Source organism: Aotus nancymaae, unplaced genomic scaffold (assembly GCF_030222135.1).
Source record: "Aotus nancymaae isolate 86718 unplaced genomic scaffold, 86718_ANA_hifiasm-v0.15.2.pri h1tg000003l, whole genome shotgun sequence".
NCBI lineage: Eukaryota > Metazoa > Chordata > Mammalia > Primates > Aotidae > Aotus > Aotus nancymaae.
Window position 1 is genome coordinate 58,448,496 of NW_026988414.1, and position 14,205 is coordinate 58,462,700.

At 34.9% G+C, this 14,205-nt stretch overlaps 1 protein-coding gene across 20 annotated transcripts in view; it reads left to right on the top strand.

Annotated features, from left to right (window-relative positions):
* MPDZ (multiple PDZ domain crumbs cell polarity complex component) overlaps positions 1-14,205 on the top strand; it is a 172,941-nt gene that overhangs the window by 32,069 nt on the left and 126,667 nt on the right. For 19 of the 20 annotated variants that reach the window (XM_064381629.1, XM_064381589.1, XM_021675929.2 and 16 more), the window contains exons 2-3: positions 2,878-2,952; positions 5,342-5,508. In XM_064381629.1, coding sequence (XP_064237699.1) covers positions 2,937-2,952; positions 5,342-5,508 — 183 coding nt within the window. In that variant the 5' untranslated portion in view covers positions 2,878-2,936. Of the gene's footprint in view, positions 1-1,680; positions 1,813-2,877; positions 2,953-5,341; positions 5,509-14,205 lie in introns of those variants that run through there. The other variant, XM_012453519.3, reaches the window with a different exon arrangement.

The window sequence follows — 14,205 nt, forward strand, 5'->3', positions numbered from 1 at the left end:
GGAAGGGAAATGGTAGGGTGATGAAAAGGTGACAAGAGGAATTCATGGCTGCAAGTTGAAGGGAGTGAACTCAATCTATCTCAAAAATTCTGTGATTACAATTAGAACTGAATCCTTAGGACAGGAGTATCAGGGACAGAAAGTAATAATTTTTAAAAAATTCTTATCCTTTTGTCAGGGTTGCTAATGGTGAAATCCCCTGAAAAATCTCAAAAAAAGCTATATGTTTACTTTAGGGACATCCAAGCATAGAAAATAAATTCTGAAACTGTAATTAAAAAAAACAACAACATTGAAATACAAAAGAGTAGAGCTCTCTTGTCTGGGAGCTATTTTTTTTTTTTTAATCTTTGTGTATTGGGGGAAGAAAAAGTAATTCTGTTTTAACATAACTGACTTATAGGTGAACTTTCCGACAACAGTGTTTTTCTCAATTAGGAACTACCTACGCTGTACTTTCTCTGCAGACTTCTCATAAATCAGTGAGCTTCTAAATCCGAGGTCTACCTCCCATGTATTTCATGAACACTTTCTATCTTTTTGAATTAATTTTTTCTGTGCATACCAAACACATGGATAATTTTATCCTTTCAAAACATTATAAACATCATTCATTTGTAAATAGAGATTCAGGTTCAGAAAAGTGACTTAATGAGGGTGTACAGCTAGTTGAAATTTAAATTCAGGTCATCAGACTCTCTAGTCCATGCTTTTTCATTGCTATCAAGCTTCCTACTGGGTGATTAAATATGCCTTTGTAGCCCTGGGCTTCCTTATATTGGGGTATCTTTATTCAGGTGATTTTCCTGCCTCAGCTTCTTAGAGCAGCTGGGACTATAGGCGCATGCACCATGCCCAGCTAATTTTTGTATTTTTGGTAGAGCGGTTTCACCGTGTTGGCCAGGCTGGTCTTAAACTCCTGAGTTCAAGTGATCTGCTGGGATTACAGGTGTGAGCTACAATGCCCAGCCCTATTTTTGTGTTTTAATTGCAGAAGTTAATTATTTTTGAGGAGGGGAGTGGCTAATAGAAGGCTGTTTAATGGAGGAGTATTATATTCTCTTTGTAAATAAGAGTAAAAAATATCACCAATTCATTTGTTAATATTTCCCTATATCAGGCCTTCATGAAATAATGTAATGCTTGTTCTTGGAATGCCCATCTATATGGACTATATGGACTCAGCATTAATCCTGAGTAAATATATCATAGTTACGAGTTATGCTGTGAGCTGGGAATTGGCATACTTTATTTATCTCATTTTCCAAAATATACGCAATGAGTGTGTTTTTAAGGAAACTAAGGTTGAGATGATAGGTCCCTTGATCAAGGCCACACTTCTGTTTAGATTTCAATTCCAGGTCAGAGCTAGTATCCTCTTTTCTTGACACAAAGGCACTTTTAAAAACAAGTGCCAGTAGTTAAGCTATTTGACATTTGAAGTGGAGTTAATGTTTCAAAGAGTATATTCTAAATTGGGATAAGGCAAGTCAATATGTACTGTTCTCTGTTATTACACAGAGCTAATTGCAGGCATTGATGTTCTGTAGCTCTGCTCATCTACATCACATACGTCCTCATTTGCCAAATGAATTTTAAAGAGGTAACGGGGCAACTTGTTCTTTCTAAGAGGAATCCCATTTTATCTTCCAGATGAAAAATGAGAATGTGTGGTGGGCGATTTCTTTTCTCTATTGAAGGAATGACTTACTGACTGTCTTCCTGATGATTCAGCGTTTTCTGTGAGGCAAAGAGAAATGGAACTGTGGGGATAGTTGTGCAGATTTATTCGGCAGCAAAGGCTCAGAATGGGTTAGTGATGTGGATGTCAGCAATGCAGATCTGTGTCCAGTACTTCAAAGTATCTAAGTATTGTCAGAGAAACATGAGATATGTGGATTGGAGGGAGGAGTTGAGAAGATTTCTTTGAATGGGAAAGAGGAGAACATTATAGTCAGGAGAGTATTTTGAGAACTTTTGAAAAATTTAAGTGTGCTCTCTTTTGTTCAGTTTTTCATCCATGATTTAATGTATTATCTTCCAGTGGTTCATGTACTGCTTGAGTGTCACATTCATTTCTTTTATTCATTTTCCTTTTTTTCTTTTTTTTTTTTTTGACATGGAGTCTTGTTCTGTGGCCCAGGCTGGAGTGCAGTGGCACCATCTTGGCTCACTGCAACCACTGCCTCCTGGGTTCAAGTGATTCCCCTGTCTCAGCCTCCGGAGGAACTGGGATTACAGGTGTGCACCATCACACCTGGCTGATTTTTGTATTTTTAGCAGAGATGGGGTTTCACCATGTTGGCCAGGCTGGTCTCAAATTCCTGACCTCAAGTAATGCACTCATCTTGGCTCCCAAAGTGCTGGGATTATGGTGTGAGCCACCGCGCTTAGCCCACAGTTCATTTCTACTAGGTATGTGTGTATTGTATCCTCAATTAGGGGTGTGAGCCTTTAAGGGCAGGATCACATTTCCTACTTTTTATGTTTTTGCCCACAGAATTTCTTATGTGGAGATAAGTAAGCTCCTTATTCTACACTTAATCATCTATAAGTGAATACAAGATTATAGTGGTCTGTATTGAGAACTTCTTATAGAAATACGTCTGAAACTTCTGCCATCTTATTCAAAACAGAATTTATGTCTTTTACCTGATTATGCAAGTATTGTGGGTAAATATATACATAGAAGATAATTTTGAGTAAATCCTAAAATGATTACTTTTTTTGTCCATAAAGAGAACTGTCTTAAGTTATATCAACAGGATCTTAATGGTCAAAGGAATTAGAGTTGTATCAAGTGTTCTTTAAGAGTATTTAACTTTAGAATATAAAGTTCTGATAAAATGTAACCATTCCATTTTATTTTTTCCACAGAGTTCTATTTTAATTGCTATTATTAATCATTGTAGAGAAGAACACTGAACTGTGAAAAAATGTTGGAAGCTATTGGTAAGACTTATTCTTTTCTGCCTACTTTTATAAGAATTGTAACTCTTCCCATTGGGATTTTTGAAATATTATGTGTTTTATATAGTGGGATTCTGTCTGTAGTAACTTAGACTTAAAAAGTTTTTATGCACTAGCATTGTACTAAGGTAATATGTTTCTGTATTTGGACAATTTCATTGTAAGTTTTGTAAAAAACACATTTATAAGCAAAAATTAAAAACATTATTATGAGTTTTAGTAAGCCCGATTCTGACTTGTCAGCCCAATTCTGGTTAATGTTTGTTTCTGGAAAGCATCTGAAAGATCATTGCTTTTACTTGAGGCAGGTGAAGTACTACTGAGCTCTTGCTATTAATTGATAAGAGATGCTTTAAGGCAGTTTAATTTCTATATGAGATAATTTAGGTTGAAATATCTAGATTTCCCAGACTCATGTGTTAATAATGTGCTTTTCCCACTGCTCTTTGGTTTTAAAGAGGCTAAAGTAGAACCATTTACTGGTAGATATATCAGGTGTGGTACAATACATATAATTAGCTTACACTCTAATCCCTTACCCTATTTCAGGTAACTCTTTGGGTATGACTAAATGGAAACTGTTTGGATTTCACCCTGGCACCTTAATCATTATGGCAGATACCTTGACAGTGGTGGGTTTGAGGTATAGAGTGAGAGTCAGTGGCAGTAAAGGGAGAAGGAGCTGTTTTTGTGATCATGGGGATCACTATGATTTTCGTTCCTGGTATAGGCATATAAACTCTGCTGGTAATGAAAATGTATGTATATATATTTCCTTCACTCTCCATTTTATACTAAACTCACATACTATAAAAACTACTAGTCCACATAGGAAAGTCTTTATAGGAAAGTAGAAAAGAAAGGGCAAATATAGAATTATTTAAACCATTGTTTTCTAGTCTTTATTCTTTTTTGTGCTGAGTTGCACACTTTCCAAAGAATTGATATGGAAATTAATATTAGATTTGTATTCTGAGATACCATGGGAAATATAACCCAGAATAAGATGCTCATGTGTATCTTTATCATTGTTTGTTTTTAAAATTCTGCATATGAATAAATATTATTTAAGTGTGTGTATGCTTATGATCAACATTAATTCATGTTTTAATCACTCTTTTTGTACAGTTTTAGATTTGGTGCTATAGAAAGTATCTCTGGTGATTCCTTTTTTTTTTTTCTTTTGAGATGGAGTCTCACTCACTCTGTCACCTAGACTGGAATGTAGTGGCATGATCTCGGCTCACTGCAACTTCCGCCTCCCAGATTCAAGGGATTTTCTTGCCTCCGTCTCCTGAGTAGCTGGGATTACAGGCATATACCACTAGCCCGTCTAAATTTTGTATTTTTAGTAGAGACGAGGTTTTGCTGTATTGGCCAGGCTGGTATTGAACTCCTGAGTTCAAGTAATCTACCTGCCTCGGCCTCCCAAAGTACTGGGATTATAAGCATGAGCCACCATGCCCCACTGATTCCCACTTTTTAACATTACTGTGATACGGCAAATACATTTAAATAGATGCACTTGTTACCATCATGAATCTACGTAATACATCTGAACAATCTCCACTGAAAAAAATTTTGGCTTCACTTATAATAGTCTGTAAATGTATATGTCTGTTTATGTGTCTGTATTTCAGGGAGACATTTTTAACTCTTATTTGTGGTAGAAACTGTCTGGTAGAAGTATGCTTGTAAGATGCTAGGACTATTAGGACACACTTACTCAAAATATTTACTTTTGGCAACTTTGTACCTGATTTGTACAGTGCTCAATATTTATTTGAATTGGTTTGGTTTAAAGCAGGTATAAACATGCTATCTTATTTGCTGTTTAATTTTGGAGAAAGATGTTTAAAGTATTAAAAAGTACTCAGTTTTGTGTTTTTTGTATTGTTGTACTCCATTAAAAAATGTGTACTTTCTCTACAGTTTTCTTTTTTTTTTGAGATGGAGTCTCGTTCTGTCAAACACCCTGGATTACAGTGGCCTGATCTCAGCTCACTGCCACCTCTACCTCCCGGGTTCAAGTGATTCTCCTGCCTCAGTCTCCCAAGTAGCTGGGATTACAGGCGTGCACCACCACACCCAGCTAATTTTTTGTATTTTTAGTAGAAATGGGGTTTCATCATGTTGCCCAGGCTAGTCTTGAACTCCTGAGCTCAAGTGATCTGCCTGCCTCAGCCTCCCAAAGTGTTGGGATAAAGGCATGAGCCACTGTGCCTGGCCTATAGCTTTTTATTCAATTTAAAAGAGACAATTTTATGCACTCAATAAAAGCTGTTTTAGGATCTTCATAAGATGGAGTCCTCATAGGCTGGACATGTGTCCTTTGAATCCTGTTACTGACAAATGCTGCTTTTTGGTATAGACAAAAATCGGGCCCTGCAGGCAGCAGAGCGCTTGCAAACCAAGCTGCGAGAACGTGGGGATGTAGCAAATGAAGACAAACTGAGCCTTCTGAAGTCAGTTCTGCAGAGCCCTCTCTTCAGTCAGATTCTGAGCCTTCAGACTTCTGTACAGCAGCTGAAAGACCAGGTAAGACATCATTCATCCAAGCAGGCATTCACGACATGGCATAGATCTTGTGAAAGGCTTGTGTTTTTCTGAAAGTCTGATTTTTCTATGTGTTAATGAATAGTTAATGAAGTCATTTAAACCTCCAAATGAGACATTCAGATTCACTGTGGCTTTTTTCCTCCTAGTTATTTTTGTAGTGGTTGTTGCTCTATATTGTAGATGATATGACATTGTGTTGAAAGCTGTGTGGATGCTGAAGAATGAGTTTCTACAGGAAAAACGGATGATAAAAATATGTTTAGGGTGGTTGGCTGTAGACTTGGTTTCCATCATCACTCAGGCTCATTGTTCATGTGATCTTGCTCATTCAGATTCGGACATTCAGTATACTTACAAGATTTCAGATAAGCCAGGATTTGCATGTGTAATCATGTGTGTGAGGAAGGGAAATCACCTCTATTTTGACAGTAAAAGGAATAATTACATTGTCATCAGTTAGAGGAATTGCAATTCTCACTTCTTTAAAGAGTGTAAGTAGCAATTGCTTCCATGACAGCTCAGATGGTGATAAACATTAGAACTTATAAATGTAACACAGTGCTTTTTTGTTCTGTAAAAATTATGAGCATTAAAAAGTCGAGCATTTATATTAAAATTGAAACATTTCACAATGACAGAATGAAAACTGGAGTCAGATGTTCTTTGAACTTAGTTAACTTAATCACCATCTCTATGCTTTAAAAAATATTTTAAAAATGTTGGTTATATTCAAGGTTTGAAGTCAATCTAATTATGCCTTCAATCCAAGTTAGTTTTCATTCTAATGTCTTTAGCATTAATTAAATGGTTAGAGATGACGTGTTAGCAAATATTCTGCCTTAAAAGGTTAAAAACGAAACTTGAAGATTAGTTCCATAATTGAGTGAAAGAACAGCTCCAGTTAAAAAAACAAAACAAAATATGGCTAACGCAAAAGAACAAATAATAATAAGAGAGAATGAATTTGTTTAATGTCATGTAACTTCTTAAACTAGATGTTTTGTAGCAGAAAAAGTAAATCAAGAAGAATCTTCACAAATACTTTTCTGTAGTGAATTTCTATTTAATGGTTTTGGAAGTTGTGATCATGAATTTAAGGTGTTTTTGTTATATGTAGTTGTGTTTGTCTCCTTTACAAGTTGTTGAAAAGATTGATTTTATTTATTATTAATTATTATTTTTTTGAGACAGTCTCATTCTGTCACCCAGGCTGGAGTGCAGTGGTGCCATCTTGTCTCACTGCAGCCTCTGTCTCCTGGGTTCAAGCAATTCTCCTTCCTTAGCCTCCCTAGTAGCTGGGATCATGGGTGCTCACCACCATGCCCAGATAATTTTTGTGTTTTTAGTAGAGATAGGGTTTCACCATGTTGGCCAGGCTGGTCTTGAACTCCTGACCTCAAATGATCTGCCTGCCTTGGCCTCCCAAAGTGCTGGGATTACAGGAGTGAGCTACCGAGCCTGGCAAGATTGATTTGCAGTACTGGTTTTCAGAGTGGATTGGCAAGCTTTTGGAGAAACCAATATTCTGAATAAAAGCATAATTATGATGTGGAAAATTATCTGCTTTTTCAGAGAGTGTAAAGAAGTTGAACAGATATCTTCTCTTATTATTATATTATCAGAAAACATGATTAGAATGAGAAGAAACATTGAAACAAAAAGCGTGCTAGCAAGTGTGTTGGGAAATACCACTGGCCTAGTGAGATAACTGTTGAAATTTCCCTTGTAGCCGGTCTTATATAAAAGGATTAGTATTTGTGCATACAGTGTCTCGTGAAAGGAGAGTACAAATAGGCCTGCCTATTAAACTTTGTTTTACCATTTCCAAATGAAAGTAGGATATGGTTCTAAGACTATTTGGGTCTCACCTGATTCAGATGAAACCTACTTGGAAATTTGTTGAGCCTGAGATTAACTACAGCATGATCTTATTATTTTATTAATGATAGGCACTGATATATTTTAAGACTACGTAAATTGTGAGGTCTGTGAATTATGTGGGGCATGTCTTACATGTTTTTAGACTTTGGGTTTCTTGTTCACATCTTTATATACAGAGGAAAACTAATCCTGAAATGGACCAAGGAAAACATCTAGCTTATACCTGTGGACTACAATGGCTTAGAGAGGTCAAGTGACTTGATTGTAAGAGTAGAGTTAGAACTAGAACTCAGTTTTCTTTGCAGCCTGTCTTATATCTTCTTCTCCTTCTTTTTTTTTTTCTTCCCGAAGGTAGAAAATTGGTCCCTAGATGCCAAATTTCTTTTTGTTTAAAATCATTAATAACTTTTTACAGTGTCTGTGACTCTTATTAAAATCTCCATTCTTTACTAATTCAATTCTATTTGTTGACCAGATTTTTTCTTAGATGACTAGAGTAAAAACTTAAAATCATATATTATTTTCTATTCTAAAATTTAAATATAAGTATTCTAGACTTATGTCAGATTTAAATTTTCTATGTAGTTTACCAGCTGCTGATTTATTAATATTTATAGTTTAATAATTAATGAATTTGAGGAATAAAATTTGTTTTATTCTTTTAAACCAGTGGCTACACAAATCTGACCAATGGCTAGTTTATATTTATTACCTTATACCTTACTGGTTTTCAAATGTATAATTTTATATGCACGACAGGTACAATTTACTATCTCCATCTTTTTTACTATTACTAGATAATACAACCCTCTGATTCTCCTTCTCCACCAGTCTCTTGTTTTTCAGAGAAGGGACTGAATAATTGAAAAGCCTGAGGTATATCCAGCATATTGGAGAGCATGATCATATTGTTACATTAATGACAGATGCTGACATGCCATGTTGAATTAAGCCTACAGTTTTTTTTCCCTCAGATCCTTCTCATTACTTCTGTTCAATAATGTTTAATTTTTTCAATTTGCTTCTTCAGTATTAAGACTGCCCTTAGAAATCAAACTGTTTCCCTTTGACAAATTAAACACTTGACAGGTGTGTAACTGAGAGGGCAAAAAAGCCATGCCCTGAAGGGATGTGCTATTTAAATATTGTCAAAAATATTAGCAGGTCTGAGAATATAACTGATGTCTCTGTTTAACTCTGCCACATTGTGTATTGTTCTAATGCCAGCTAAAAGGATGCATGCTCTTAAACCTGAATAATCTCTAATAGCTGTAGTTCATTTCCTATTTCATGATTCCTGTTTAAGTGAAGAGAAAAAAAAAGAACTGTGACTGTGTGTCAGTGATCTATCAAATGCAAATTCTCAAGTAGTGTCCTCACTGTCACCTAGTCATCACTGCTGATAACTACAGGGCTTAATGCGTATTCATGACAAAAATCCAGCTATTATGGGGGAAATAAACACATTAGCAGTTTAATAATAGAAACTTGTCAGCCTTGAGGACATTGGATATGCATATTTATTCTATGAAGTTTCTACAGTCCAGTATAGGTGGATGCTACTTTCTTGATTAATTAATTGCCTTGCCTTAAGAATAGACCAAAGGCACTAAATTAATCTTTTTACCCTGAGTTATCTGTGGGAACACTGTGAATTAAAGTGATTAATTTCAATAGAAATTTAGAAGAATACTTAAAAATTGACATTGCCAAGATTGTTTTTAAAGCTATGGCAACAGAGACCAATTCTAAGATTGGTGAAATAATGTGGATAAGTCAGGTTGCAAAAGCTGCTTAGATAGCAAATAAGCCTCAGAGCGCAGAATTTTCAGGAGGTCTCTCCTTGTCAATGACCTTCAGACTTTTTGGAGTGTGGCTTTCTATTGTTTTGTTGTTGGTGTTTATTTAATATTTTTAGGTTTGTAGTTCATTCACTTTCCTCCCAAAAAGTGTAGGCTTACACACATATCATCTAGATGCATAATGTATATGCACACAAAATTAAGGCAGATTTTTCTTTGGAAAATTTATGATAGTTCTTGAAATAACTGTAGAGATGTTGTGTTAACATAGGATCAGGGTTGAAAATTACTCTTAAATGTTAATTAGAGTAATTAGATCTTTTTTGAAATTTTTTTCATGAAATGAGATCTTCGTGACATAAAATTTTGGTTTTATATTTCTGCATTTGTAAATTTTCCCTGATTATATTTCAAAAAGAAGTTGAAGCAACTTCTGATGGCAAAACTTATTAAATAATGAATGATTCAAATGTAAACTTCAAGAAAGACCAAATAAAAATACCACAGAACTAAATATATCAGGATCTTGGATTACTAAAATTGAGTATGTCATTTAATTTGTTTCCCAGAAGCAAAGGCAAAAAAGAAAAAAAAAAAAGAGAGAGAGATAACAGAAGGGCCATGTATTGTTCAGTGTGGGATTCAGTGAACTAGGTTTCCCTTGGCAGTGGGAGGGTTATCTCATGGAGGTTTATATTCTCATATTCATTTAATAATCAACCTTTGTTGAACATCTAAAATTAATAAAAATACAAAGAATAATAAGATGAAGGCTGTCACTATTTAGAGGGGAAAATAGAACATAGAAGAAAGCAAGGTGAATAGTAAAAGAGGAAGGAATGAGTAACTTTGACTACGCAAATTGTATTTGCCTCACAGTGGAGGCAGTAGGGTGGAAGATGGGTCTTGAAAAATTAGTTCTGCGGAGGTGGGGGAAATGATTTCAGTAGAGGGAGCAGTGTTTACAGGGATACAGAGCAGATCTCAACTGAGGATTATTTTATGCTTTCCCTTCCCAAGGGAAACTTGGCAGTGTCTGGAGTCAGTTCTTATTATCATGACTGGAGGATAAGGGAGCTGCTACTGACCGGTAATGGGTAGAGTTCAGGGATTCTGCTAAACATCCTTCCATGTACAGCATAGCCTCCTACAGCAAAAAATGATTGGGTTTATAGTGTCTACATTGCTGAGATTGAGAAACCCTGGTATGGAGCCCCGTGCAGACCTGTATTATCAGAGCAGTAGATTATATGAGGGGTATTGGCAGGAGAGGAAACTATGGAGCCAGACTGTGAAGAACCTTTTCAAGCAAGATGTTTTGTTTGTTGGTTGATCATCTTTGTTCTTTTGCAGTCATTTTTTTTTTTTGAAATAATATTAACTTTATCTTCTAATCCTTCTATTATATACATTATTTTAGCAATCATTTTGTTTTTTATTTCTTCACTTTAACCTGATAAAAGTGTCCTAACGGGCTGGGCGCAGTGGCTGAGGTGGGCAGATCACTTGAGGCCAAGAGTTCGAGACCAACCTGGTCAACATGACGAAACACCATCTCTACTAAATATACAAAAATTAGCCGGGCACGGTGGTGCACACCTGTAATCCCAGCTACTCGGGAGGCTGAAGCATGAGAATCACTTGAGCCTGGGAGGTGGAGGTTGTAGTGAGCTGAGATCACGCCACTGCACCCCAGCCTGGGTGACAGAGCCAGACTCTGTCTTGACTAAAAAAAAAAGCATCCTAAAGTAAAGTAGTGATTTTAATGACGTTTTGATAAGTAAGATCTTCAGTTATCATTGCAAAATATATTAACTGTTCTTTAAAAGAATACTTCTTTCATCTTACTAATTCTAAGAATTCAGTATCACATCCTAATTTCATAATAGTTTTTCTGCCCAAGGCCACACAAGGTAATGTACACTTTGTGTGCATTTTTTTTTTCTGATGCTTTAAAACAGGAGCAAATTCTAGAAAACTTAGAGATGTAGATAGTCAGTGTGTACTTAGAGGTTCAGTTTCAAATATCTGAGGTAAGCAGGGATTGTTAGGTGGAACACACACTGTACCAGGACATTTCTGAGCAGTCTTTATGCTGTAGATACAGATTTGTAAGACTACAGAGAGTTCGTGGCCAAAGTGTTGAGGTATGTTGCTTTTAAGTATCGACAGCGTCAGATCAAATCATTTCTTACATTTATTATTTTAGATTGATGGAAAAATGAGAAATTTTGTGAACTGAGCATTTTCTTGCTCTGTTTTGAATTTGACAATCAGAAAGATACTGTTTTGTTTGATTCATGTGTTAAAGAGAAGTGCCTGTGTTTCCTTCTCTTTATTACTTGTATAAATGACAAAAAAAAAAAGACTCTTTCCCTATAGTTTCTAATTTGAGACTGAAAGGAAGATGATTCACTTATAGGTTTGCAGTAAGTAAAGAGGAGATGACTACTGTCTCCCAAGAATGTTTAGGTTATATTATGACTTAGTGTTGTTAGGAGAAGGAGGACAGAAAGAAAGAAATATGCTTTGATTTCATTAACAAGAACTATCTAAAAATGGAGTGAAACTCTTCCCAGCTGATGTTGCTTGTGAAAATGAAAATGGTCTTTCTTACACCTGAAATAGTTTTACTTTTATGATTGCGCTTAGTAGCCACCTGACAGCAAAGTGACTATTTCTTGAGACTCTAGTGTACATTATCTAGGAGAAGTTAAAAGAGAATGAGTGGTTCTTATGTTTTTACATTTACCGTAAAGTTTATTTACTGTAGGAATTTCAAATACTTTATTTTTGGTACAATAACAGCTTTTAAATGTTTGTTCCTTTAGCTAAAAGTTTGTAAATATAGAGCCATTGAAGGGACTAAAATTTTTGTTTTACCGTGGGCAAGAAGGCACTGTTCAAGCTTTTTATACAGTGCTGGATTAAAATGCAACACCATCTTGCTATTGGCTATGCATGTGTGTCTAAAACAGCAAATGGTGATAATTGTATGGTATTTTTGTGACAATGTTAAATGGTCTTTGGAGAAGAAGGAAAAAAATGTGAAATTTACTGGTTATAACCTAAATGAGTTTTTTTAATCTCCAAATTTAAGAATAATAGGCTTTGTTTTACATTTGAGCCTACAGTTACCTTTCAAGAAGCCCTTATGCCCTATAGACTTGGCTTCATTTAACTAGTTCATCAGTTCTATGAGGTAGGTTTTGTTCTTATTTTATCCAGTGAGGAAATTGGGGATTAGCTTATGTAACTTAATCTGACCCATGCAATTATTCATTGATAGATTTAGGAGAATTTGGAGTCAGTCTGACCCTGAAGCCAGTCTTTTTTTTTTTTTTTTTGTTATTATTATAACTTACACTGTTTCTGAACCCCTAGTTCTCTATGTTAACAAATAGATGGAAAAACAGTTAATAGCATCCCTAAAGGGAAATGTACTTAAACTAAACATCATCTAAACTCAAATTCATTAAGATAAAATATGCCATGTCCTGTGAATTCTTCCCCCAAATTTGAATCATGGAGTCTTTTGAACATAAACCGGTACTTTGATTCTGGTTATATTTATGATTTTGCTAGATTTTAAAGGTAAAGTGAATGATCTGGTTGAAGATAATCATGGAATGGAGAGAGAATGTGGCAAAATATCATCAATCTTGATGTGTCCATTCCTATATAATTATACATCTCTGTAAGGCTTTATTTTATTTTTATTTTCCTCTAAGCAGATTGTGAACAGTGAGTCAGTTTTGTCTCCTGGAAATGTGGGACTGATAGGAAAAACACTGCAAAAATTCTAACATGTTGTTTGTTTAAATTTTCAGTTTCTAAATTACTTATTTGTCTTGGCATTTCAAATAGATTAATTTACTTAATTTTGATACCTTCTCCACTTTGATATAGAAAATTTCAGCATACCTTGATAAGAATATTATTTTTGCTCAAGCTACACTTCTTAAATTTTTTCTTTTGGAAATTTAAGAAAACACAGAATTGTTGAGATTTAAATAAAGAAAAGACATTCTGTAAATATGCATAAACACACATGCCTAGACTGTGGTATATGCTGCATTCCACTTGCCATTTGTTCTTAACAAGCATAAAAAGGAGCTTTAGAATTAATTGTATTTCAGGTTTGCTTGACATCCATTTACTACTTTTGACATAAAATCCGTACCATATTCATCTTTAAATACCTTGAACCTTATATGATACTTTACTCAAGCTCGAAAACTGATTGCTTAATAAATGAATGCATGAGTATTCTTAAATATTCAAGACTATTGTTCATTATTTATCTTTCCTTGCCAGGCAACTAATTTTTAGTATAAATAAATTAACCAAATAACTGAAGTTATTTTGGAGACCCTACCTTTTCTCTTAGCAAGACATTGAAAAGGTACATCACTTATCATTATCATAGCATAAAGTCATACTCTGTGCCTGGAATTGTTCTAGTTCTATTATAGTTAATCGTTTTATCATTACAACAATACTATAAAGTAAGTAATATGATTTTCTTCATTTTATAGACAGGGAAATGGAGGCACAGAGAGGTTAAGTGGTAGAGCCAGGCAGGCTGGACTCCAAAGCCAAGGTCTTAATCATAGAACTCAATTTTTTGTTTTGTTTTATTTTATTCTTAAATAGAATAGTGAATATAGTTTAAGGATTTCCTGGTGATTTCAGGGCTTCTTATGATTATCTGATCTAAGATTGTGGCCACATGGGTCTGGTAGTAGTTGGAGACAAACCTGATCCAGATTTATATTCTGGTACTGATATTTATTAGTAGGTGATATTAAGTAAGAGTTTATTCTCTCTCTCTCTCTCTCTCTCTCTCTCTCTCTCTCTCTCTATATATATATATATATATATATATAGAAACATTTTGGTCTCCTGATCAGTTTACAGTCATAAATTATTATTAAGGATTGCAAAAAGCTTTTGTTTATATGGTTTTAACTATCAATATATGCCATGTTAG